Source organism: Diadema antillarum, unplaced genomic scaffold, assembly GCF_040938485.1.
Source record: "Diadema antillarum isolate AM-2024a unplaced genomic scaffold, OU_Dant_1.0 seq00001411_RagTag, whole genome shotgun sequence".
Classification (NCBI taxonomy): Eukaryota; Metazoa; Echinodermata; class Echinoidea; order Diadematoida; family Diadematidae; genus Diadema; species Diadema antillarum.
This window is the reverse complement of record NW_027272165.1, coordinates 683,829-709,326: the sequence shown is the minus strand read 5'-3', so window position 1 is coordinate 709,326 and position 25,498 is coordinate 683,829. Positions and strand designations below refer to the sequence as shown.

Genomic DNA, 25,498 nt, shown 5'->3' with positions numbered 1-25,498 from the left:
CATCGGTCTTGAAGCCAGTGTAGTCAGGTTTTGAGATACTTGGGGCTGACTTCATGGCAACCTTTGTTTGGATATCCTCATCAGAATGACTAACATGTGGAGAAGAACTGGATATAAATGGGTGGAAAGAATCTCGCATCTCTCGGATACCAACATGAATTCTGTAAATCAAACAGTGGGAAATAACATACGATCAGGAGAAAATGCACACTCACACGCATACACACACACAAAGCAATGATCAAATGATAGGTGTTGTCATCAACAACAACTAAAAATCACTGTGAGATGTAACACATGACTCAATGAGGGGGGTGGGGGTATGGTATACACTACACCAATCTGGAGAAATATCTAGCTACTCTTGTAGGTGTTGCACAGTTGACTTCTTGCGAGAGAGAGAGAGAGAGACAGCGTTGTGACACAGTCTCCGGGGTGGTGAGAGTTTTAGAGAGCTGCAGCGGGGTGTGCCCCTAGGGTGGGCACCTCCACCATTTCGCTCAGTGACTGCGGTCCAGGGCGTCCAGGAACTTCAGATCGATCAGGAACGGGACCAGCTTGTGTCTGTAGGGGGGTACCGAAAAGAAGGATACATGACAATTTCAAAATGTCGGTGAGATTCCACAGAAAGGGTTTGCAAGAACTCATGTCATCCCTTGTCATTTATGTCAGTACCTTTAGCAAGCTATAGTTCATGTTTCTTCAGATCTATTTTACATGGCCACTGAAGAAGCATTTCAGAGCTTATGAGCAAGTTATTATGTATCTTTGAACGGACACTAAAGTTTTAAGAACTACTCAATAGCCGTGATCACACTGGCAAAAGATCAAGATGTTTATTAAGATTGTAAAGTTTTGCCAGTGTGACCGCAAACTTCCCTCGAAACGTCACACGAAACTTCCCACTCAAACTTGGGATATTTCCCCATCCCCACCAAACTTCTCGATCGTTTGCCAGTGTGACCGCGGCTAAGGAAGATAAAATGTCTTGCCCATGGCACAACCGTCACTGCCGGCAAATTTGAGCCAGGGATCTTGCAGTTTAGAGTCTCCAGCATTATCCAATGAATCACAATGGCTCCTCCATATTGCATTGGATGTCAGTGAGTTTTCATGGGAGTGGGAGTGCAAGAGTCAAATAGGTTCTGCTGTAAATCAAACATCATACGTTTAGGGTTGCATGGTTAATCTCTTTTCCTTCTGTCACTGCTCTGACATTTATCAAACAATGACTGCTGCCCTAATAAAATAACTAGGTGACAGTTTCAAGTTCTGATTGGCCAGTTGCCTTGCTAAATACTTCTCCCCCCTCAAAAAAAACAACAACAACAAAATATCCAGCACCCAAGTCTAATCTGGTAGTGATGAAAGCAAAGAAAAACTCCTCTGATATAAGGTCATTTCAAAAGAAATAAAGGAAGCTAATTACCTCAACTACAAAATAATCTGTATGAGCTTTTCTTATTCCAATGTAAATTCTTCTCATTCACCAAGTCGCAGTACAAGATCAATAATTAGTTGAATCAAAATCCTGGAAAAAAAAAAGACTGGGACTTCGCAACAGTGAGTTTGTTTCCAATTTTTGATTCAACTAATTATTGACCTATTCTTATTCCAGCTATTAAGACTGAGAACATTAAAATAAAACACACAAAAAAATCTTTATTCACTAAGTGCTTAAGGATATCTATGAGACAACTTTAGTATCTGTAGTAGAAGTCAATTAGGTAACAAATTATCAATTGAAAAGTGACAATTTCAGAGACCCTGCAGTTTCAGTAGGCAACTGAAACTGCGTATAGGAGGTTATGTGGCCATAATAAATGCTAGTAGATGAATTCATAACAAAACATAATATTCGAGTAGTTGAATTCATAACAAAAACATAACACTGACAAATGAAAATCATTACGTGAAACCATGCCATATGTACCAGGTGCGTATGCCAATGAATTACAAAATGTACGAAATTCCATTTCCAATATTTTCCATAACAAGACTCATCCCTGAACATTGTTACATTGTTATTGTGAAACAAATAGAGCAAACTTAAAGTTTGCCCACAGCCATATAGTGTAAATGAAGGAGTCAAAAAGTATGACAAAGTATGACAAAGTGTTAACAGAGGATAAAGTTATATTAATCCAGTGATCCCCCTTTAGTGATACAACGTCAGTAGAAAGCTGTGTTAGTCAAACAAAGAGATAAAGATGACAGCACTGTACTATGTTGGATAGAATGGGATTAAAAGACTCTTCTGGACATAATTATGACTTGGAAATGAAAGACACTGAGACATAGAAGCACCAGTCTCCCACACTACAGTGGGGTTTGTGGCTGATGGAAGTAAAAGTTAGTGATACTACACGGCCTTGTGGCACTAATAACAGGGGCGGATCCAGGAATTCCGTAAAGGGGAGGCACCTTTACAAAATCAAAGGGAGGGTGCACGCCCCCCCCCCATTTTTTCTTTTTATTTCCTTTGTTTTAGCAAAAAATAAAGAGCCCGGTGCGCCCCCCTCTGGACCCGCCACTGAATAAGCTATATGACTCGAGCGTAGGCAGTTACACCTTTGGATGAGCACTAGAGAGATAAAGAAAGAGAGAGATGTAAATATGATCGGGTTAGTTGCACCTCAGATATTCATAGACACCATCACCAGGGATTGATATACAAATAATGAATGTTTATGAGTGCAATGGACAGAATATTCATTAGGTGAAATTTGAAAATCAATGATCCATTCAATGAGGCGCAGCCGAGTTAAATTGATTAAACATTTCATCTTTCACCGAATGAAATATTCTGTCCATTTCGAGAACAAAAAACATTTTATTATTTGTTTTATATAACGCCCAAAATAGATCCTTGTCATTTGATGTTTTATTAATTTAGAAACAAGAGAGAATCTGCGATCGCGAGAGTGCTCACTAAGCTTTTTACGCCCAGCGCGCTGTCGCATACACACACTGCAAACACAAGTGTTTTACACGTGTAGTGTACCGGGCTCTCAGCGTGTGCAATGGAGCAAATCGTATGAATCCAAAATTGCACGGTAAATGGAGGCACAATTGCACGGATAATGACGTCATAGTGATATGGGTCGAATGATCAGTGTCAAACAACCAATCAAATGACAAGGATCTCTTCAGGCATTACATAATAACTGATGACTAACAAAGTCACACAGACACAGAATCAGAATCACAGCTGGAAACAAATCAGAGTTGAAATCTACTAGGCCCTCTTGAAGCCACCATTAACTAGTCCCTCAAACACTTCAAGAAAGCTGAAATGCAAAGATTGGAATAGTACATCCTTCTGTTATCAAAAAAGATAGATAGAAAGATAGGTAGATAGGTTGGTAGGTAGATAGATAGATAAGTACATTTCTCCTTATATTTCTTGATTTTTATTTTAATACCGAAGCAAAGGTTTGTATAGAGGGCTATAAGAATGAAAGCTCTGTTCTAAAATGTGAATTTGCAATGCTCGAATGTATTCACCCCACCCAGCTATTTATCTGTTTCCTACCAGATTCTCAAATTTCCAAACAGTCTGTGCATAAACCACTGGGTTCCGATACGCATTTGGGTTGAACTATTTAAATCACGCTTTCAGAGACCTGCACTTGATTTCACGATTGGATTTGTCGAATCTTTGTCGGGTCAAAAAAATTTTCAGTTGGTATTGGTTGTTTGTTTGTTTGTTTGTTTGTTTGTTTGTTTGTTTGATTGATTGATTGATTGATTGATTGTTTGTTTGTTTGTTTGTTTGTTTGTTTGTTTGTTTGTTTGTTTGTTGTTGTTGTTATTGTTGTTGATGCCTGAACATATCAGTCTAGTAACCCTGTGGACTTGAGGGTACCGTTTCATGAAAGTTGCCAGCACTGACAAGTTGTCAGTCTCTGACAATAACCATAGTAACAGTCAGTGACCAGAGCATCTCGGCCAATCAAAACCAAGGATTTTGCTGAAATTGTCAGAGACTGACAACTTGTCGGTGCTGACTAAATTGATGAAACACCCCCGGGGTAATCAATGTGCACTCTTTGCCACAGCTGTACTTTCTCCCCACTGCACAATAATGGCTCTTCCAACAAAAACTATGCACAGGTTTTAAGAAGGAGATGGTGTTGTTACACATGATGTTATTGCATCTTTTGAAATTGGTTGAAGATGCAATCCTGAACAAAACCTTTTCATGGAATGTCATAAACTTTCATTTTCCATTTGATGAGAGATAATGGTAATACTAGAGACAAGTCACGTCATGGAATGGTTGGTGTGAGAAGCGACTGGTATCATGACTTTGTGGAATGTCGTACACCGAGATGAATGGTATACAGTTGATGACTGGAAGGTGATGGGAAACAGTAAGAGGAGCACAAACCATGTGAGAGAATGCAATGATAGAGGGCTCTCTTCTGGCTACAGGTACCACCTTACCATTGAGGATGTGGAGAGGAGTGGGGGGGGGGGGAGGAATGAGATACCAGTAGATAAACAACAGCCCCTAGAAACTGCGGACAGGTACCACTCACCAGCATAAATGGGCCATGATGGTGTTGGATGGGAATGTATTTTTCTGTACTACTCTGCAACTCTTACCATGGACTTTACTACAACATTTTGTTTTTCTCTGCACGGTTTTAAAACTTATCCTTAATTACTCAAAGCCATTTCATTAGTCTATGAAGGCTGTCTGTCTATGGAATTATTCCCTAGTAACTTTATAGCAATATACTCCATCCACCCTTTTCGTTTTTGTTTGTTTATTTATTTTGTTTGGCAAAGCATATTGTGCCTGTGTGATATTATCCATTGACTAGGACAAATCCACAAGGGATGAACAACAATTTCCTATCTTCTAATTCTCTGGAGGGTGTGTGAAACACAAAACATGTCATCTGTTTGAATGCTGGTCTTTTATGTGCATGTGATTGCTGTTCCATACACTGTAGCCCTCAAATTTGAGTGTGCCTGACTTTACGACAGGCAGTTTATCAATATGTCTCAATCTCTAAACAGACCTCATTGATTATTTGACAAAAAAAAAAAAAGTTCTACAGGTTTCCTTCGATATGATTTAGAAAATATGCACCTTCATATCTATCTGCATCGGTTGAAAATATTCTTTCTTTCTTTCTTTCTTTCTTTCTTTCTTTCTTTCTTTCTTTCTTTCTTTCTTTCTTTCTTTCTTTCTTTCTTTCTTTCTTTCTCTTTCTTTCTTTCTTTCTTTCTTTCTTTCTTTCTTTCTTTCTTTCTTTCTTTCTTTCTTTCTTTCTTTCTTTCTTTCTTTCTTTCTTTCTTTCTTTCTTTCTTTCTTTCTTTCTTTCTTTCTTTCTTTCTTTCTTTCTTTCTTTCTTTCTTTCTTTCTTTCTTTCTTTCTTTCTTTCTTTCTTTCTTTCTTTCTTTCTTTCTTTCTTTCTTTCTTTCTTTCTTTCTTTCTTTCTTTCTTTCTATTCTCTCTCTCTTTCATGGAGTAAGGGGAAATGAAAAGGACAACCATCCCAGGGTATGATACCAGTTGAGTGAAGTGGCCAAAGCCAGCCCCTTGCACTACTAGGTTTCTAAGCACTTGCTACTATTTGATGATACCATAATCAGATTATTCTAATGATCAGAAATAGAACATGGTTAGACTATATGTAATTCAAATGTGACCCGCTACAACAAAAGGATCCGAAGGTCGGGATGGACGATTTTCTGAAAACAATGTGACATTATTCCCTTTAATATGCACGACCAATCAGTAACCAAGGTGCCACGCACTGACCAATAAGATCACTTCCTCTTTGCTAGGGGCGTGGTCTATCTGCAGCGCTAAATCCAAATCTTCGGACACGTTTCTGTTCCATTGAAAGTGGGAAAATCATGGCCCCCCAAAATGCTAATTTCTTGCCTATCCTTTGATCATTTAGCTTCGAAATTTGGCCAGATGATACATTAGACTACAAAATTATGCCTCCAAAAAATAAATCTGATCCTTTTGACCGATTTTGATGATCTGACTTCAAACTCAATTTTCTCAGCTCAGCCGTCAGCAACTTTAGGAACCTTTTGTTGTGGCAGGTCATGAGAATGAAACACAACTTCAGGAATGTAACATGAAATAAGTTCAAAGGCATTAGCTTGAGAATTTCCCAAACTGAAGGCTACAAATACCTTTGTGGTTTGCCATGACACAAGAAAACTTTTTATTTAATGTAGAAAATTATTACAAAAACACAAACTTTGAAGAAATATCAGAATCAGAAGAAAAGAAAAATGTGAAAAGAGTGATGACCCAAGTCACCGAAGTCCAAGTTAATGCAGAAACCTTGTGTCTAGACCAAAGAGAAAATTTATTAATTTAGAAAGGAAATGGAATTGACAGCTGAAAACCCACAACAGTTCAAGAGGGAGAGAAGGGAGAGAGAAAGTGACAGTGTGAGGAAAATATATAACAAAAGAGAGAGAGAGAAAAAAAAAAAAACCTTTTTCTCCTCGAAATTATTCTCCGGACGATCCAGGGCATTCAAATACTTTTTGGTAAACAGTACGGGCAGAAGTTTGTGCCTGTAATTGAAAAACAATACATGTATAGCAAATACAGTGAATATAGGCAAAATAACACACTGAATGCACAAATACAAGGTATGAAATACTAGCAGCAAACACAAAGTGAAAAAAAGGCATTTCATTCACATGGTAAAAACAGTGTACATGTACGTCTCATACCAAATACACTTATATCTTTTGTACCCTTTCGCAAGTTCATCGACATTTAGGAAATTAAGAGCTTATATTAGATATTGTCTCCTGTAACACAAATTCTATGTATATTGTAGTCCAAGATGGGAAATTGCTAACTTTTCTTCTGAAAAGGTACAAAACATTTCTCATTCTGTCACTGTAGTTCTTCATCAGGAATTCAACCAATTGAATAATTGTTTTTAAAGTCTCAATTCGCAAAATAGTATACTGAAAAAATACATGCCATATACAGCATTTCATGGGGAAAATAATTCATGAAACAGGACTTTCAGACAATTTTGCTAGAGGTTAACGAAGTGACAAAGGACAACAAAGATGAAATAAAAATGGAGAATAAACACTCTTGAATTACAAAGCAAATATGATGATCTCCCATTCTGAAGGTGAGATACATCAAATCTGTGTTATGGGAAGCATTACATTTGGGTGATTATCAATTTTCACAAACATCAATCAGCAATAATGCCCCTCTGGATCTAAATAGCATACACTCGACCTGAACGTATGATTCCATTAAAACCATTTTAGCTCTGAAATGAAATGGTGTATGTTGAGTTTTAAATAAATGCCATTCGGCTCTGAAACAACGCAGCTAAAATGCATCAACACCCTTGCGACCCTCATCAAGGGATTTTTTCATTTGGACGTACCTGATTGGTAGAAATAGGAGTATGAGGAGAGGGAAGACCATTTTGAGGTAGGGCCAGGGGGCGAACCCAAAGCCACACAGCAGTCCTAGCTGGATCACTTGGACTGCGGTGAAGAGGTGCATCTTGCGTTGGGGTACCCTCCTCACATAGTGATTGGGAGGGTAGGCAGCCTGGAGAGAAATGTGACATAGAGATTTGACCGGTTGATACATGGCCACTGACTTTCAAGTCAAAAGAGCTTGAGAAATTCCTTTTTCTAAATAGGCATGGTGAGTAAATGGATTTTCCTGCAATGCTGGCAACATGTGAAAAATTATAATTGGATTCAAATTATGAGATTACTACCTCATACATTAAGGCAACGAACACATCAATCTTTTGTTGTTGTTGTTGTTGTTGTTGTGCAGTTATTCCTCTCCTTTGAGAGAGTCTCTCCTTCCCCTCCCCCACAACAATACAAAGAGATTACAAGGACAAAAGTCAAAATAACCATTCTAAAGACACAATATGAAGAACTTGGGGGCCTGCTATGACAGAAAAATAAACAACATTGCATTCTTTTTTTGGACATTCATATCTATATTTTTCTCTCTGGAACACTCTTTCAATTTTAATCGATTTTCAGACTCAACAGAAACATTTTAAAAGAATCTGAAGTCTTGTATATTTACATCTTGTTTTGGTTAAACATCTGTTAGATTTGTTTATGCCTGTATATGTCTACCTCTCTCTTTTCCTTTTCACTTTTATATGTAACTGTATGTAATTCACTCTGTATGTCCCTCTGTGCCTCAGAATACACATAGGTCACTAGATCAGCGGCACATAATAAATGCTGTTTCTATCCTTATCATTATCATTATTGATATAGGCAAACAGGACAGAAGACAAAAAAAAGAATAATACAAAAGAAAAAAGATTTTCGTAAATTACAAATTTCTATTAGAAGACAAACCTGCAGCCCCTATACTATGCGTGTTTGAGCTGGATGCAAATCACACTGGGGCAGCGGGAGCAACCTACCTGCTCTGTGATGAGAAGCACGATGCGCTCAAAGAGCTGGTTGCCATCCAGGGCCGTGTAGGCGATGTAGAGGAAGAGGCCATAGAGCACGGCGGTGGGGATGTACTGGAGGGGGAGGGGTAGCATGAGCACCGACAGACCAATCAGGATGTGAGACAGCAGCAGGGTGAGGCGTGTCTCTCGCACCCTCACGATACTAATGGGAAAAAGACAATGGCAAAGATTATCACAAAACCTGCATTAGAAGGTTCACATCAAATTGGGACAAGGGATAGACTGTATTTTGCAAACCGTTTACAATCAAATGTTCCTTGATGTTACTGTTTTCAACTGAGGATACTTGATCGCAAAACAAGTTAAGCATCATTTCTTAACATTCTAAAGTATGTCCATCATCAGATAGAGCAACATAAAACCTTCCCAGTGATACCTCACTTCTGACAAAACAAGGAATGTTCTTGAAGTTATGATTGGAAAAAAATCACCTATTTTCATTACTTTCTTTGTTTTCTTTAATTGTAAACATCTCAAAATTAACAAGAATGGAGTTAACTTGTTTATGATCAAACTCTTCAAATATAGGAAGCGTGATTCCTGAAAGTTGACAAGTCTTGAGCAAAGCAACAAATGAATGGTCCTGAGAGCATGAAAGACTGAAATGAAATTTGCATAGATGAGTGATCATGAACAGAACACAAAGACTGGAAGGCAAATATACAGTTACAACAATAAAGAGAGAGACCATTGGAGCAATCTACACAAAAATTGAACCATAAATGTATTTACCAACTGACCACGCCACAAACAGCAGACAAAAAGAAGTACAGATGGGCAATAAATACCTCCACAAATATATGACTTAACTTTGTACTTTATATACAGCAGCACAAACCCCGATTGCATAAACTCAACGTGGGTAAGTACAAAATATTTTATCAGCATCTTTAAAAAAAAACAACACCACAATATCAAAATCTGAATATTCTGAGCACAAAAGTAGCTTAATGAGTGTATGCAGGCGTAAAGGTCATTGAACTCACATGTGGTAGACATGTCCTTGATCAACTCTCTCCTCCACATCGGCTAGGGCTCGGACATGGAGGGGTGAGTGGGGAAGAGCTGCATGCACCCAGGGTAGACCCAGGATAGATACCACACAGTTGACCAGTGCCACCACAAACAGGTCCAGGTGGTAGGCCGTGCCCTTCTTCAACCTGTGGGCCAAGTGATAGATGCAGAGCAGCAACATCATTAGTGGCTGCCACCTTGTCACAATCTTAGACTTAAACCTTCTTAATATGACATTGAATATATAACACAGACTTCAATAATAGCCACATGAGAAATTTGCACAGGTTTTGACAAATCTTTATTGACTCAAGCAATCATGTAAAATATTTTCAGGAAGCTATAATTATTTTCATCTCCTGATAGGTTTTTTGCCAGGTCAAAACACACAGATGAGCTTATCTTGCATACGGTGCCACTGTGGTATGTATCCCATGTCAACAATTACTGCACATTTGAGAGATACGCAAAGTACTTTGTGTAGGACTAGTAGGAAAAATATGGCATAAGTGTAATAAAACAGGCAACAAGGTAATGACTTTATTGCAACTAATTGACAAATTGCCCTTCAGGGATATAAATAAATACTGATTATAATTATTCAATGTTTAGAGTTACAGCCATAATAAAAATCAAGGACTTACATAGAATAAGTCCCATCAAAATGAGTGGGATTTGAACCCATGACCTCCTGATCGCTATACAGGTGTCATATCCACTGACTACCAAACTTCCACTCGATGGCGAATGATGGTTCTTATCCCTTACATCAGCTTGTACTCTGATGTATACAAACCAATGATATTTGCATTGAGTTGTTTTTGCTGCAACTGATTGATAAACAAGTAATCACGGCTATTCTCCAAACACTGAATAGGCGGTGCTCATTAACACCTATCACTACCAACACTATTCGCGATGCTTTGACAGTGAAAACGCCGTCCTAACACCGTGATTTAGTCGTCCTTTGGTTGTGCTTCCGTCGTGAAAAAGTCGTGGTTTTATTGTGATATCGCTGTGCAATCAATGAGGTAGGTAATGAGGTAGCCCCTTTGTCATGTTAATAGATCTTTGTTCGCCCTCTTTAGAAAATGTAACAATCGGAACAAAAGCAGAGTTCTGGCGAGGGCGTCTTGATCGGACTTTCAAAAGCTATTGTGTTAGCGCAGCAAGCCGTCCGCAAATTTCTATAGTCGCGCGGATCAGATTACTACCACGGCTTAATACTGTTAGGACATTGTTTAAATTCCCTCAGTTCATCGCGCTTGCCGCCCGAGCCGACGATAATCGCTTCTACTGCGAAGCGAGGACGAAAAAAACCAATGTAAACTGTAAGCTAAATTGATCAGTCTCTGTAGGTCTATCCTTGGTAAATCAAACATGTCGATCGCTAATTTTCCGTTGCAAGTCACATGGTCAAATATGCAACATCCTATATTAATGATTTAAATTTCACGTAAAACAAACGATACATACATACCTTAGCTGAAAGACGCTAATAGTATCGCAATCTCTCGCCGACTTTCACCTCAGTGCTCGGGGAACGCTAGCCCCGCCCGGAGACCACGCCGCTGCACTGCACGTTGGGGCTGGTCGCAGTTAGGTGAACGCAATTAATGCAATGACAACGCCAAGCACGAACTCGGTAAAATAGGACACCTTACCTCAATCAAATAAACATCCGTATCTTCTTCTATTTAGGCCTAATCTGCATCGATTTCCACTCCACACTTACCTGCAATAGTTTGTAATCCGTTCCTGTCGCCGTAACGAAAATGTCACAGATAACGGACTCCATAATATAGGACTTTCCGAATATTCGTCTTATCAAGGTCATGATGATAATTGGCATGATAAATGTGGAAGTAAAGCGAGAATAATCAACAGATAAATTATAGGCCTACATGTAGCGTTCTCTTTTTTTAATCTTTGTTATTATTGTGATTATTATTTCTTTCTTTTTTTTGGTCATGGAGGGTACGTGTATTTAAAATTCAGTAAACAACTAATTTCTCCCCGTACCTGATGGCGGAATTGGAATGACTCTATCGCAAAGTTCTCTCTCAAGTAAATTAATTCACTGAACAACCACGCCACCCACTTTTCAGCGAACTCATTGCATTATTGCATAAACTATTCACGTGCGTCGTCAATAGTTCGCGAATGTCGTTATTATTTCGGCGAGAATATCAAACAAAAAAAATTTTGCTCGTAAATCGGTTGGGTCGGGTTGACCGCGGTTTGAAAATTGATTTTAAAACGATGATTTTCTCTCTTTTATCGAATGGTATAGACAAAGAGCAACAGGTGAGGTATGTTACTGTTATACTAAGTAACTTGTACTTGAAGTCATATTGGACCTGTTTTATGCAGTTTTGATTTTCGTGGGTTTGCAAATGTGGGCTAATACCTTTAAAGCCTCGTCAATTATGCGGAAGACCTTCACAAGTTACGTCAGATGTTCGCGAGATGTTCGTGAAGCTCCCCAAACAGGTCCCGAAACTTTCGGGAATGTCTGCGTTTGTTTCGCGAAATCTGCGAGGTTTTCCGATTTCAAGTACAATGTAACTGCAAACTGTTTGCGTAACATTTGAGACATTCTCATGAACGTTTAGGGCATGTTGGGGGGGGGGGGGAAGGGGGTGTACATGACCTATACATTTTCTATAAAGCAAAATCGTAGCATAGGTACCTACATCTAAACACCAAACAAATACTAACAACTATGATTATACTAGGCCTAAAAGAAGAAATTGAAGACAAGCAAAGAGGAAAAAGGAGATTACGGGAAAAAAAAAATTAAACTCAAGACAGCTCAAACCTCTCCTTGGGTACATTTTCGCCCATGATTAATGACTAATATGCGTTGTTTGCATTTCCGTCTTGTGTATACGTATAATGCTGTACATTAGTAACGATACACACGACATTCGCACATACGTCGTGAGAACTTCGCAAAAAATGCGTGAAACTGGTTTTCAGCTTCATTGTCGAACACTATTCGAAGAAGAACTTTTCCGAATGATGAATTTTGTAATTCGCATTCTTAGCAAATCGTTCGCGTGCTCCGTGAAATCACACCTTAAAGGGATAGTACAATTAGTGGAGATGAGAATTGGGCTTTAAACTTTTTGCGAGAAAGCAAGAAGATACTTATGATATATACTGAGTAGTACAGAATATACTATTTTGAGAGGAATTCAAAGATCATTTGATGAAAATCGGGTTTGGAATGACTGAAACATCCAAAAACAGTAAAACGAAGTGCTCGTAATAAAGTGCTGGTCCCACACTTTATTAGAATTGTTCTGTTTGGGGGATATCTCAGCCATTTCAAAACAAATTTTCATCAAAATGACGTTGAATTCCTCAAAGAATTATATGTTCTTTCATATTTCATAAGAGGTTTCTCATTATCTCACAAAAAATGTTAGAAACCTGAAAATAGGTCCTAAACAAAACTATACGGCCCTTTCAGCGATGCTAGAGGCGCTACACGTCTTTTGTATTTACTTTCGACTTCCGACATGGAGTCTGTATAGGCTTATCTTTACGTTCTCTCAGTTACAGCTCGTTATTCCGGAGGTTCGTTATTCCGAATGTTCGTTATTCCGAAAATGTGATGAGGTTTGTTATTCTGCTGGTTCCTTAACCCGAGAATGAAATAAGGTTCGTTACCCCGAAAGTTCGTCTATTCGAGAATGACACAAAGCTCGTTATTCCGAAGGTTCGTTACGGACCCTATATCATTTCGGATCAACATTTCTTCGAAATTCCGAACCCTATTTCTTTTTCGGATTAACGAACCTTCGGAATAACGAAACCTATTTCATTGTCGGATATAAACGAGCCTTGTGCCTTGTGAATAATGCCACAAATATTCGGATTAACCGTTACTGAAAGAAGCCTTTTTCATTTCCGGTTTGACGAACCTCTAGGTATAGGGCATTATTGTGTGTTTCGGATTGACGAACCATCGGAATAACGAACAGCACCATTTTCTCTCATGACTCGATGGAATATTCGTTTCTTTGTCAGGCACAAAAGAAAGATATCTAGAGAGAGAGAGAGAGAGAGAGAGAGAGAGAGAGAGAGAAACACACACAAAAGAATGAGAGTTCTTGGTATAAGTACGTGTTCTTCTAATACTAGTGTACAACAAAATGTAATGCATTCTCTACTTCAAGCCACAACTTCTCGAATACTGAGTATAACTTCGATGCATTTCCCACGCCCCTCAGACAGAGTTCATGAACTTGCGGCGTGTCTTGTTTATGTTTTGTTTGGTACTTAAAAAATGCGCGCATATACTATACGCTGATTGTTTATTCTTTCTTCGAAGTGTGGGATGTACTGGCCGACATGTTAATGGGCGTCAATAGCCGGGTTCACAAGTACACCAATTAGCAGGATAAAAATCTTACGAGATTTGCATCGCGATCGTCATCCCGAGTTTTTTGCACGTGTGGACAGAAAAAAACCCGAAAATTAGCGGGATAAGCATCGCGATGCTAATCCCAAGAAATCTTGCGCAATCAACCTCGATAAACTTCTTACACACTGAAAGACGCACACGGGGGTCACAAGGTGACAGAGAAATCACGATTTTATAGCCATGCACTAGTGAGTATTTTTCTTACATTTCAGATTTTTTTTTAAAAGAGGAAATATTGTGCACATAATAAAACCCATAAAATAGGTGTGCAGCAGATCGTTGAATCTAGAAAAAAAAAAGAATCAAACAGATGCAACCTTTTATGGTAATTGGTAACACTGTCCAGCTTACATACGTTCCTGCTCTCCTCGACTGCGTCCTCCTCCCCTCCACGTGTTAACATAGCATACACCCCCTCCACACACCCACACACACAACACACACACGTAATTAAAATTCATAATGGGTATAGTGCCTACACCTGTTTCATGATCTTCGGACACTATTCAACACGAATGCATGATTGATTGCCCTCCCCCCTCCCCTAACATCTTTACGTGGACGAATTGCCGCCGTAAAATGTTGTTCCTCAAACTATACGGATAATAACCCACGTAGAGAGCATTTAAAAGAGAACAAGTACACGTGTATATAGCAAGGTATTTTCGACAGGTCGCATCAGTCGGTCACTGATTACAACCATTCATCGGGGCCAACCTCGATTTGTAAAGCCTAACGTTTTCTTTTTATTTTCATTTCATTACAAACGGTATACAAACTGTTGGGTTTTTTTTTACATAAAAACGAATGTGCTCCCTTCCCCGTCGTAGGCTGTCTTTAACAATGACCCGGATATTCGTTAACTCCTTGAGACCGAAAGCTTTTGAGCTCGTTATCAAAAGGTGGGGAGCGGCTTTGGATGTTGAGGTGCGCTTGCATGACCGAGCTTCGCCGATTAAATGCCAAACGCAACCCTATGTATACGCGCCAATGGTTCAATGAGGGGTGGAAAAGATCCACCTCCCTGGTACGATGTAGAAGGCATCATGAGGATGTAATGCAATTCGCCGTCAGAAAATGATGAAGAGTTATTGTTGATCATCACCAAATCCTCGAAGTGTATTCACAGCAATGTCACATTTCTAAATTCAATAACCTTTAATATCTAAAAGCAGTTTGTAACAATCGATTTGGTCAAACGTGAGATCGTAAGAATTTTGCATTGTCATGTTATGTTCAAAATGAATCTTCAGATTGTTCAGCACCCATAAAACTCTTTGCAAACACACACATTACTAGTATACTGCAGGTGCTCTAAGCAATATTGTCATAAACCATTACGTAAACAAGACCTCGTGGCTGGCACACTGATTGCTTTGTGCTTCAACTCGATAAACCAACAATTCAAGACAAAGAAGGCATTTCGATTGTGTCCTTTATTATTTACAGCTTCGATTTATTGTTTCATCAGTAAATCAACTGGAGAGGATAATTATTTACAGTGGATTTAATTGTTATGAAATGTGTGAAATTGTTATGAAATGTAATTATTGTCGGAAAAAAAATGAAACTGACAGGTCTATGTGGTTATTCTATTGATCCATATTATGTTGCATGTCTTTCGGGCACAAACGGAGAAAGAAAATAGTTTCCCCATCTTTTGCATAAACCGAGCAATTTAGCGCTGTAACCGGGACGGTCTTAACTGCCGGTTTTGGAAGCAGTTTCCCGATTTTGAATGTCGCCTCCTGAATCTTTGAGTGAATTTCCACTGTTGCCCAATCCCCCTCTGTAACGACCACCTTCGCCACCCGCCCTTCGAGAATCATGTAAGTGTCCGGGCTGATTGTATTTTGGAGTTTACAATCTGTGTGGTATAAACAAATCATGGGCAAAACAGTTACAGTGATAATTAACTTTTATGGTACGTGAAGTTGTCTGCATACAGGTAACATTTTCTCAAAGGTGTTCAAATTATTGGACGCGTCCTGTAACGGTGCTGTTGAACCCAAGTCACACTGCATAATACAATGTACTAATAACCAACAGTTATTACGGACACTGGACAAAATTTCCTTTAGTTTCATGTAAGGACTGCTAATTTCGCCCATTTTTTTCTCAGAAGGCATTTGATATATTAGGACGGTATCATGAACGTGCTATTCTTGAAACATCAAATTGGGGACAACATGTATACGAAATGGACTGTGTCGTGTGTGCCTTATTTTTTATGACAGTGTAACATTTAGCATATACTAGTAATCTATGAGGATTCATAGTCACAGCAAGGGAGAGAGAACCCTATAATAACGTAAAATCTGTAGGCGGAGGATGCAGTGATAATTTGCTGTATTTATCATCGCTATAAACGACAGACCAGGGATCGATCCCTCCCTGGTCTGATGCGGCGAGACTGCGAGCCTCATTCACTCTAGAGCCTTTTGGCAAGGTCTCGTGACTGGAAAAAAAAAAGAGACTAACTGCGAGAGAACGGGTTAACGCGATCACTCATGCACCCGTTTTTCGCAGTGCCTCAGCCACGAGGCCTTGTCAAAAGGCTAGAGCAGTAATGAGGCTCGCAGTCTCGCCTCCTCTCTCGGTTCACGTTACAGCAGCGTGTAACTTTCCACCTATGTAGATTACACAGGCTACAGAAGGAGAGGGAGACTTGTCCAATATTAAAATTTCTCAATACGCAGACGCATCTAAATTCCCTTTTGTGGCACTGGCATGCCATGAGATGATTCAGTTTCGCTAAAATTGTTTGTGGCTCTGCCCATATAACTTGGTCTAATGTGGGCCAAACATGGGCTTATTGTTGAGAAGGTTAAAACGGAGAATATGATCTTTTTTATATACCATTCGAGGAGCGAAATTGTTCTTCAATGTTTCCATCTGCCAATAGCCTTTCAAATGTTGCAAGTTCTTGAATCTAGATATAAGTGACGCATAAGAAACAGGAAACGAACGACAAAGGTCATTTTGAAGTATGATACTGCAATCGCTTTCCTCATAGACGGATACATCGATCATTTTTATTTATAACAAAATTCTCGTTAGCGAAAATTGTTGAGGTCACTGTTGACTTTTATAAATGCCATAATTACGTTATAATAATGGATACTTGAATTTACTGTTTTCATAGGTGTCTCACTTGTATATGACATTACCTTTTTTTTATCATAGGCCCTACCAAGATAATTGGTTTTAGATACAGTTTGACTGACAAAAAAGACGAATGTTTTTATACGAATGAATGGTAGAATATGATATTATTTGCAGAGATAATTGCGTCATTGCTTGAAAAATATGAAGACAGTTGCGATATAGCCTTATAATGCAGATGTTATTTAGTTATCTATAGTTTTCAATTTGTGGACAGTCTTTGCAATTAATACAAACTGAAATGTTAATATAGAATGAAGTACACGGTCCGAAAAGTACTGCTCGACGTGGACAATATTAATTTGCTCTTGATTCATTTCGATAGACAACTACTGAGTATAGGACAGCCCTTTCCAGCATCATGCGAATAAGGAAACTCTGTCTTACTCTATACGCCTCAACTGATGTCGCTTCTGGATGCGTCCTATTCAGGATTCGTCTTTTGAGGAATGACATGAATCTCTCAAAAGAATACATCCATGAATTCACCAGAGGGCCACATTTCGCTATTGTTTGTGGAAGATGGTGGATTAGATGAGTGCACAGGGTCTGTGAAACATTATTTCGATATAGAAATGAAAAGAAAAGAATGAACGAACTTGGCACATACCAAGGTAAATAAAGGAAAATTAGTACGTGATGAAGGAAACACTTTTATACACACCATGTCCCTCCATTTGGCGTTCCGAGAGAGAGACTAATTTTCAGTAATCCTCGCGGGCCTATTCAATAATTCCCCTGTCATTTTCTTTAAACGCAGTCGGAGAAGAGTGAATGTTGTTTGCACTGCATGATGACTTTCTCTAGAGCAATCGTCCCTATACGTTATGTACATTAATTACTTCGCCTTGTTGCACCATAAAGTAGGCCCATGGTTACACGAATCAATAAACATCTGGCGGGGGGGGGGGGTATATATAGGAACTGCCATAATCTTTATAACGATTGAATATTTCCGTTTTAAAATAAACAAATATCGCAAAACCTCATACATATTGGTATACGAGAATGAATAGATAAAGATTAATCAAGACAATAATCCAGTCATGAATGAAAGGCGATTATGAAAACAACATTTGTTGGATATGAACTTCTAAGTTCTATACATCTTGCCTGTATACAGAGGGGAAAATCTCTCTCCATGAGGGAAAGCGCTTCGTGGGTTCGTTCTTCAAGCTTGTCGAATTCCTTCCCTTCTGGTGGGTTATATGCCAGTAAATCGCTAAGGACGTCCAGGAACATGAAGAGTGTTTTTTCATGTTTGTTTCCGAGACATCCTTTCACTGCGTACTTAAGTATACCTAATGTAATGAGCTGTAAAGAAACAACGCCTCAAAATAACTGTATAGTTATGATGATAATACATGTGATGAATTGTCGAGAACATAATATAAAATATTAATCATCATCTGTTTTGTTTTTTGTCTTTTCAAAATTATAATCACACCGCTCTGGTATACCAACTGTGATGTATTACGTAGCATGCCAAGGCTGAATTTGTTCGATAAACGGGTTGCATTAATTAATACCATAACGATACAGTGAAGTTAAACGTTGTCTGCAAATAGTTACACGATTGTGCATTCTTCGAAGAAGTAAAATCAGAAGTGACCGAAAATACTGGTACCGACTGTAACAGTGAAACAAGAGTGACTTGGGCCGACTTATTCAATTTGTGTGTACTATATATATATATATATGTGTGTGTGTGTGTGTGTGTGTTATCTTGAAATCACGAAGAACTGATTTAAAGGTTTTTACAAGTTCTGTCCGATATATCTATTAACATTTTACAGACATCAACACTTGATGTTTGAAATATAGCATCACCTCTCGCACTTTTGAACATTGCTTCCAACTTTGTCTTTGATGTTGGTTAGGCAACCATTTTTATGATAATATTATTGTTAACACTTAGATAGTTATAGATATATTAGCAATTCATTATAAAGTGAAGGTGCAAACACTATACCTAGAACTGTCCCATGCACACCTATTAATTATCATTATATACTAACCTCTTTCCAGTCGTGGCACGTCATATATGGTGTGTTAGTGAATATTGCTTGTTTCGGCCTCCAGTGATGGTGTTTGGGCACGAACACTTGCAGCAGACGTTCGTCTGCGCATCGAAGTTGGGTTTTTGACAGCGACACGTTTTGTGCAGAGAACGGTCGCCCAAATTCGTTTTCCCCAATTTGCGTGGACATATTTATGTCTTTTCCAGTTAAAACTTTGAATATTTTCTTGGCGACGACCTAAGAAGGAATTGGAACAACAAATGCAAAACAGGGCTGGAGCTATGACCTAGAAGTAAAATAGTGACGGACATAGATTTGTACCAGAACGACAGAGAATATTTCTATATAGCAGAAAAGGACTTGAAACAGCGTCTGAAAATCATATGAGTCTAATACTAATTTCCTTGATTTTGTTTCTTGTCTCATTCAAGTCAAAGCAGCGGGTGTGCTATCCAATGCATGTCATGAACTCATTACCGATCATTAAGAAACCACGCGGATAAAAGCGGGAGGGAGTAAGACTTGTTCCGCGTGACTTTTTTTTTTTTTACTTAAGCCAATCCTCTCACCTTTTCATAGATTGAACACAAAAGAGTTCGGAGATACCGATGAGGCAAAAGCGAAGTGGTAATTAGAGAGGAGATTAGCTATAAGAGTATTATGAACTGCACGAATTTGTGACGCGGATCTATGAAACCATTGAAAACTTGGACGTTCAACTCCCCTGCTGATGGCTCTAATTGAAAGGAATGCGGACGGGAGGATAAAACAGTATGCATGATGAAACGTTCAATACTAAAGAGATTTGCAGGATGGTTAAACCACGACAGTATCGAGTGTAATTTGTTCTGATGGTATCTTATAGTTATTACAAAAACTCCAAGACGTTCTGGATTTTGACAATGAAGTTCAGTCATTCATAATTAGAAACATGGGTTAGATTATGTGCCGGTATAGGTTATTATTATCATTATGGCCGAGTTACACACAATTGCAATACATAAATTTAAGGTAATTCTATCAAACTATCATTCATAGACTCAAAGAGGACTGGTGACACGAGGCCGCAAAAGTACCTGGATCGTATGCATAGCTTCAACTGGATATTCCATATAGGAATACCAGTGAAGCTTGCTGATGATCTCCACGCCTTTCTTCCCCACTTCGGTGGCCCGTTTCTGTCGTTTAGCTGGAGGGAGAGCCTCAACCTCCGCTCCAAGGGCGAGTTGTCCCATCCGAGATCTAATTTCGGGCCGTTCACGAATCTCGCCCTTCCGAAGTGGGGAGTTAGGCGGAAGGAAGCGCCGACTTCCGGTATAGAGGGTTTTATGGTATCCCTTGCTGTAAGTACCTGCATTTGGCAAGGGCGCATAACATGTGCAGTTAGTGTTCATTCTCGAGTCAACTCTACGTAATTTTCCTTTAATTCCGTATTTGTTCTTCTCGTCAATTGAACATTTTTTGGTGTTAAACATCATTAACAAAAAATGTTAAGGAACGTTTCTCATTTCAAATGAGTAAACTTACTAAAGCCCACCGCGGTAAATTTATCTTTCATACACACTAAGCAACGAACTTCATTTTTTCTTATAGAAATCGTGACGCCCGTGTACTAGCAGAAGGCAAAGACCGTACATTGCGAAGTGAGTTAAATGAATGAAGCAGAATTGACTACGACATCATAGTTAGTGCTACCGATGGTCATTAATCTTGTTTTATATTTTCATCATGAATCATTTTGTTCTGCGATATCAACATGTAGGGAAATGAAAAATCCAAGTTCAGTTTCTCAGTTTTCGTCTCCAACCGGGGTATTCTGTATATCGCAATAGATCTGTATAACACATAGTGAAACATAGAAACTGACCCTTTATTTGACAGTGGTGGCAAGCCCCGTGAATCGATCCAGGTCCCGCTGAATATGTGAATTTGCATAGCCCTTGGTTGTCGAAGCAACCAAGGGCTATGCATGCTTTCAGATTGAATTTTGTCCCCGTACATGAATCCATCGTTGGTACGCCCTGCTCTAATTGGGCCAGTTCCGTAATCAGTGGTTCCAGGAACGTATTAAGATGTTTGGGTGCCTTGGGCCCTTCAAGAATTTTATTTATTGTTATTATATTTTTATAGATTCATTTCACGTGTTTCAAATGAGCATAGTGTAGTGATCATGTATATTTTACAGAGGGAAGGAACAAAGAGGCATAATGTAAGGGAGAGAGGAGAATGCAGTATGAGGATAGATGAAGAGAGAGGGAGAGGGAGAGAGAAAAACAGAGAATAAATGTCATGTAAGTCAAAATATTGTCATTATATTATTTTTCTACTCAGTTCTGCGTAAAATCGCATCGAAATGTTGTTTTTAATGCATTTATGCCGAGTTCCACTCATATTTACATTTTTTATATAAATACGTTATCATTATGTATACAGTCATCGTCGTCGAAGAAACCCACCATTGTATTCATTGTAAACTGTTATCGACTGTCATAGACATCGCATTAATAACTACCTTTACAAAATTAATGTAGGTTTATCTGATGCACACGTTGAGAGACTGTAGGCTAAAGACATTCTAAATTTGTCTTTCGGTATCTATATGAGCGTTAACCATAAAATGGTTAACTCGCGGAGTGTAGGATCTTGAATTTGTTACCGATTTCTCATTACAATTCTGATGAAGTGTTTGCATTCTCTTTGTGGAATTTCACACAGAAATTTAGCCTATATGGTCTATTTTAAGCATAGTAAAAAAAAAAAATTGTTTTTAGCATACCTGGAATTAGGGTACTGAGCATCAGCATTCCAATCCTGTCCCGAAGATATGGTGGCAAATTCATACACCTGTGTAAATCGTGCAAACATATCTTATTTGCCTTGAAAATGTCGAGACTTTGCTTGGAATTTACGAATTAAGAAAAAAAAAACCTACTTGTTTTTTGTTTGTTTTAAATTAAAAGCAGTCATGAGAAAATGGTGTATCTTACTGACTGCTTTAGCAATTAAAACCACGGGTCAGAAATGAGGGTGCTGTTCGTTATTCCGAAGGGTCGTTAATCCGAAACACGAAAATTCCCTATCACAGGTTCGTTAATCCGAAAATGAAAAAGGATTCGTTAATCCGAAAATTTGTGGCGATATTCCGAAGGTTCGTTATTCCGAAGATTGGTTAATCCGAAAATGAAATTCGGAACAATGAACCTTCGGAATAACAAATCTTAGGAATAAAGAGCTTTCGGAATAACGAACCTTCGGTAAAACGAGCTGTAATCAGAAATGATACGCCAAGTAGCCTATAGTGCACAATAATGATTGGGATCACTGTGACACTTTAAGTGTAAAACTGTGTGCTGTGCATCTAGTCGCTAATTCATGTAGCTATATGGACTTTTCGAAAGCATTTTCATAATACACACACACACACACACAAAATGGAACATGGAAGTAAGACAATGTGAAAACATGTTCCGTGTATAGTTGAGAATACGCTTTTCACTATAAACTGTAAATTAAATTGCATTACAGTCAAACACCACAGGAGTGACTTTTGTATAGTTACCATGTACCACTTAAACAAGCATAAGTCGCATTGCCCACAGTTCTATTGGCAGGTGAGTGGGACTAAAGAACACACATATTCCCGAAGAGAGTTAGGAGATTTCAGATTTAGCGCATTCTCTTAAAATTCAGTCGTTTATACTGTCCATCAGATGTATATCAGGGCTTCATCGGCGAAGTTTTCCAGACGTAATACATTTTGCAGGTTGATTATGCACATAACCCCATATGTTGGTTCTTTACTATGCAGCAGCAGTCCTGTCTTTTCCGTATAACTATAACAGCAGTGCTTTCCATGCTCGCTATCAGTTAACAAAGGGAAGCTTTAATAAAGCGACCTATTCAATTGACCTATGGCATTGAAAGTTACCATCAGCAATGAAGAGACTTCGAGATGAAATAGCTTGCCAAGTTCACAATAATCCGCTAATTCTTTTAACAGACCACTATAGTGAGAATACAGATCACTGGATCGAAGCAGCGAATAGTTCAAGCGATTCTGAAACACACGCTGAAAGCAGAAGCGGCGCCTTTTCATGTTCACCCAGTTTACAAAGTAAGTCGCTGAAGACGTTCGGCAGGGACGATGTGGCAACGCCCTTATTACAAATCTGGGGTTTGGACTATGCAAACAAGTGAAACATTATAGGTGTAAACGTGTTCATATTTTATATCAAAAGCTTCATTTTGTGACTTCCGCTATTGTATAGGTTAGACTGAAGCTTAGAACCACTGTCCTTAACTTATCTATGTAAAAGTTAAAGAAAAGAAATCGATGCAACTTTCGAGTGATTTTGTGTTTGTGTGTGTGTGTGTGTGTGTGTGTGTGTGTGCCGAGCAGAAAAGTAAGCGTGTTTAGATAATTATGATTAGCATTTACAATACAAAAATCTAACATTGAGTATTAACCTACTTGATTAAAACGGGTGTCATTGAGTAGGAAATGTGCAAGTGGTTAAATGGGTCAAACCCATCCACGCACAACGCCAACGCCAGGTTACGTTTGTCTCCTGCCAGTGGTCCGCCGGCGTGAAACAAATCATCCCATATTGACCCTCGCAGATCGTGTTTGCTGAGGAGATCTGATAAACTTTTAATCTAACAGATATGAAAGTGGAAAATGAAATAAATACTTGTCACTCATGTGCGTTCTTAGTCACGTTTTGTCCATCCAAATGAAATATTGTACTTACGGGCTTAGAACAGTCCGTATAGGTATGCCAGACGGGTTAAAGGCCAATATGGTTATTAGAAAAGAACACGTTTACTATAGAAAGCGTGTATATAACGCGTTTTTTTTCTAAGTGAAAAGAACTCTAGTATGACGGATTTTCAAAAGTGTTTGGCTACCGACAGTTATAACCCAATACAGTCGAGCTGTTATACTATGAGACAATATCAACGAGCTTCCAGTATGAACCGAGCTAATGATGGCAGAGCGTAAAGTTATATCGCTCGCATGAAGAACTATACACAACTTGTGTGATCGTTCTACTGCCTCTCCCTTCAATTTTCAAGTACACTGTATTGACAAATTTCTTCATTTCAGAAACAAATTCTACTTGACCCTAATCGGCGATAACTTTTCAAAGTCTTAACGAATGAAAATGATGTGAAGTATAATATATTTACCATAAACCATCTTTGAAGTCTGGGTATAAGAGGAAGGTAATAGAAACGCTTCTTCGGTGTCTTGCCATCCAGTTTGTATCTGCCTTTCCCACAAATAGGACAGGCGTCCATGTCCGCCCGGGAACCTATGAAGTAACATCGTAGGAAATACAAGCCCACGACAACCCTCCCGTTTTATCAAGAAATTATAATCGATTCTAAATTTATTTCACACACTGTCATGCAGGCTTCCATAGACTTATGATTTAAATCAACTGTTAAAACTCTTCGTACAGGAGTCGGCGATATTACGCACAAACTGATCCTTCTTGAGTCTACTTTAATTTATTTAAAAATTACCCGTATTATTTGGATTAATATCTATTCGGTCCATAACTGTCTAAGGGGGCACGTTTTTCGTTCATATAGATGTAAAGACAGTTACAAGCCAAAACCATGCGGTGGGGGGGGGGGGGGGGGGGGGCGCCCATCACTACAAACAATCTCCGGCGCTGCAATAATGCCCTGTAATGATGTCGAATGCATTGTGTGAATTCCTGTGCATCATTAGATTCACAACATGCAAAGTTAAACATTCACATACAACTCATAAAGGCTTCTAAAGGGGAAGTTTCGCGTGTTATTGTGTCACTACGACACTTGTAATTGAAATTGATTCGGGCACTTTTGGGAAGATAGTACATTGAGTCAGGGTATTAACGCAAGTACAGTGTATGTCACGTGTTATACTTCAAGATGAATACATTCGTGCGCCTTTAAGGCTTCTTGTGACCCTGCATCGCAAAACAAACAAAAAGTCGCTAGACATGGATTTTTAGTTAACAACAGATTCTAAAAGGGCAGACTCTAAGCTTTAAAATGATGTATAAATCAATTCAAATGGACACACCTAACCCATCTAAATAATGGATAGAAAGCGCTCATTCAGGAAAAGTGCGAACCGAGAAAAGAGGCTTTGAAGTTCAGGGTCTATATCAGACTGTCTATTCAAGCGTTTAATCTTTACCAAAGTGTCCTAGCTGTGCGATGAATGGGACAAAAATGGGAGCAGCAACAATGAAGGGATTATCAGACTGAATTTAAATTGAGCACGCTTTTCTAAAACATTCTGTCCATTATTTATGCCAACTCTCAAAGCAGGAGTGTTTTCCTTTCAAAAGTTATCAGACTTGAGAAAGTGAAGGGGT

General features: G+C 38.8%; 1 protein-coding gene and 1 pseudogene across 1 annotated transcript; both read right to left on the bottom strand.

The window, feature by feature from the left end:
- Nucleotides 1–323: 323 nt before the first annotated feature.
- LOC139709194 (solute carrier family 4 member 11-like) overlaps nucleotides 324–25,498 on the bottom strand; it is a 208,963-nt pseudogene continuing 183,788 nt past the window's right edge.
- Nucleotides 16,575–24,422, bottom strand: LOC139709191 (uncharacterized). Its single transcript, XM_071621143.1, has 8 exons — nucleotides 24,312–24,422; nucleotides 23,593–23,777; nucleotides 21,898–21,965; nucleotides 20,198–20,472; nucleotides 19,119–19,358; nucleotides 18,214–18,414; nucleotides 17,488–17,649; nucleotides 16,575–16,583 (listed from the first exon to the last, which is right to left on the bottom strand). The coding sequence occupies exons 1-8, from the start codon at nucleotides 24,420–24,422 to the stop codon at nucleotides 16,575–16,577; spliced, it is 1,251 nt and encodes a 416-aa protein (XP_071477244.1).

What these genes read in the sequence shown, in the direction of transcription:
- LOC139709191 (XM_071621143.1), bottom strand. Translation starts at nt 24,422, where the DNA reads ATGGACGCCTGTCCTATTTGTGGGAAAGGCAGATACAAACTGGATGGC. An exon ending in ATGACACCCGTTTTAATCAA is followed by an intron (nt 21,966 to 23,592) that starts GTAGGTTAATAC and finishes CGATTTACACAG; the next exon opens with GTGTATGAATTTGCCACCAT. An exon ending in GCTCAGTACCCTAATTCCAG is followed by an intron (nt 20,473 to 21,897) that starts GTATGCTAAAAA and finishes TGCCAAATGCAG; the next exon opens with GTACTTACAGCAAGGGATAC.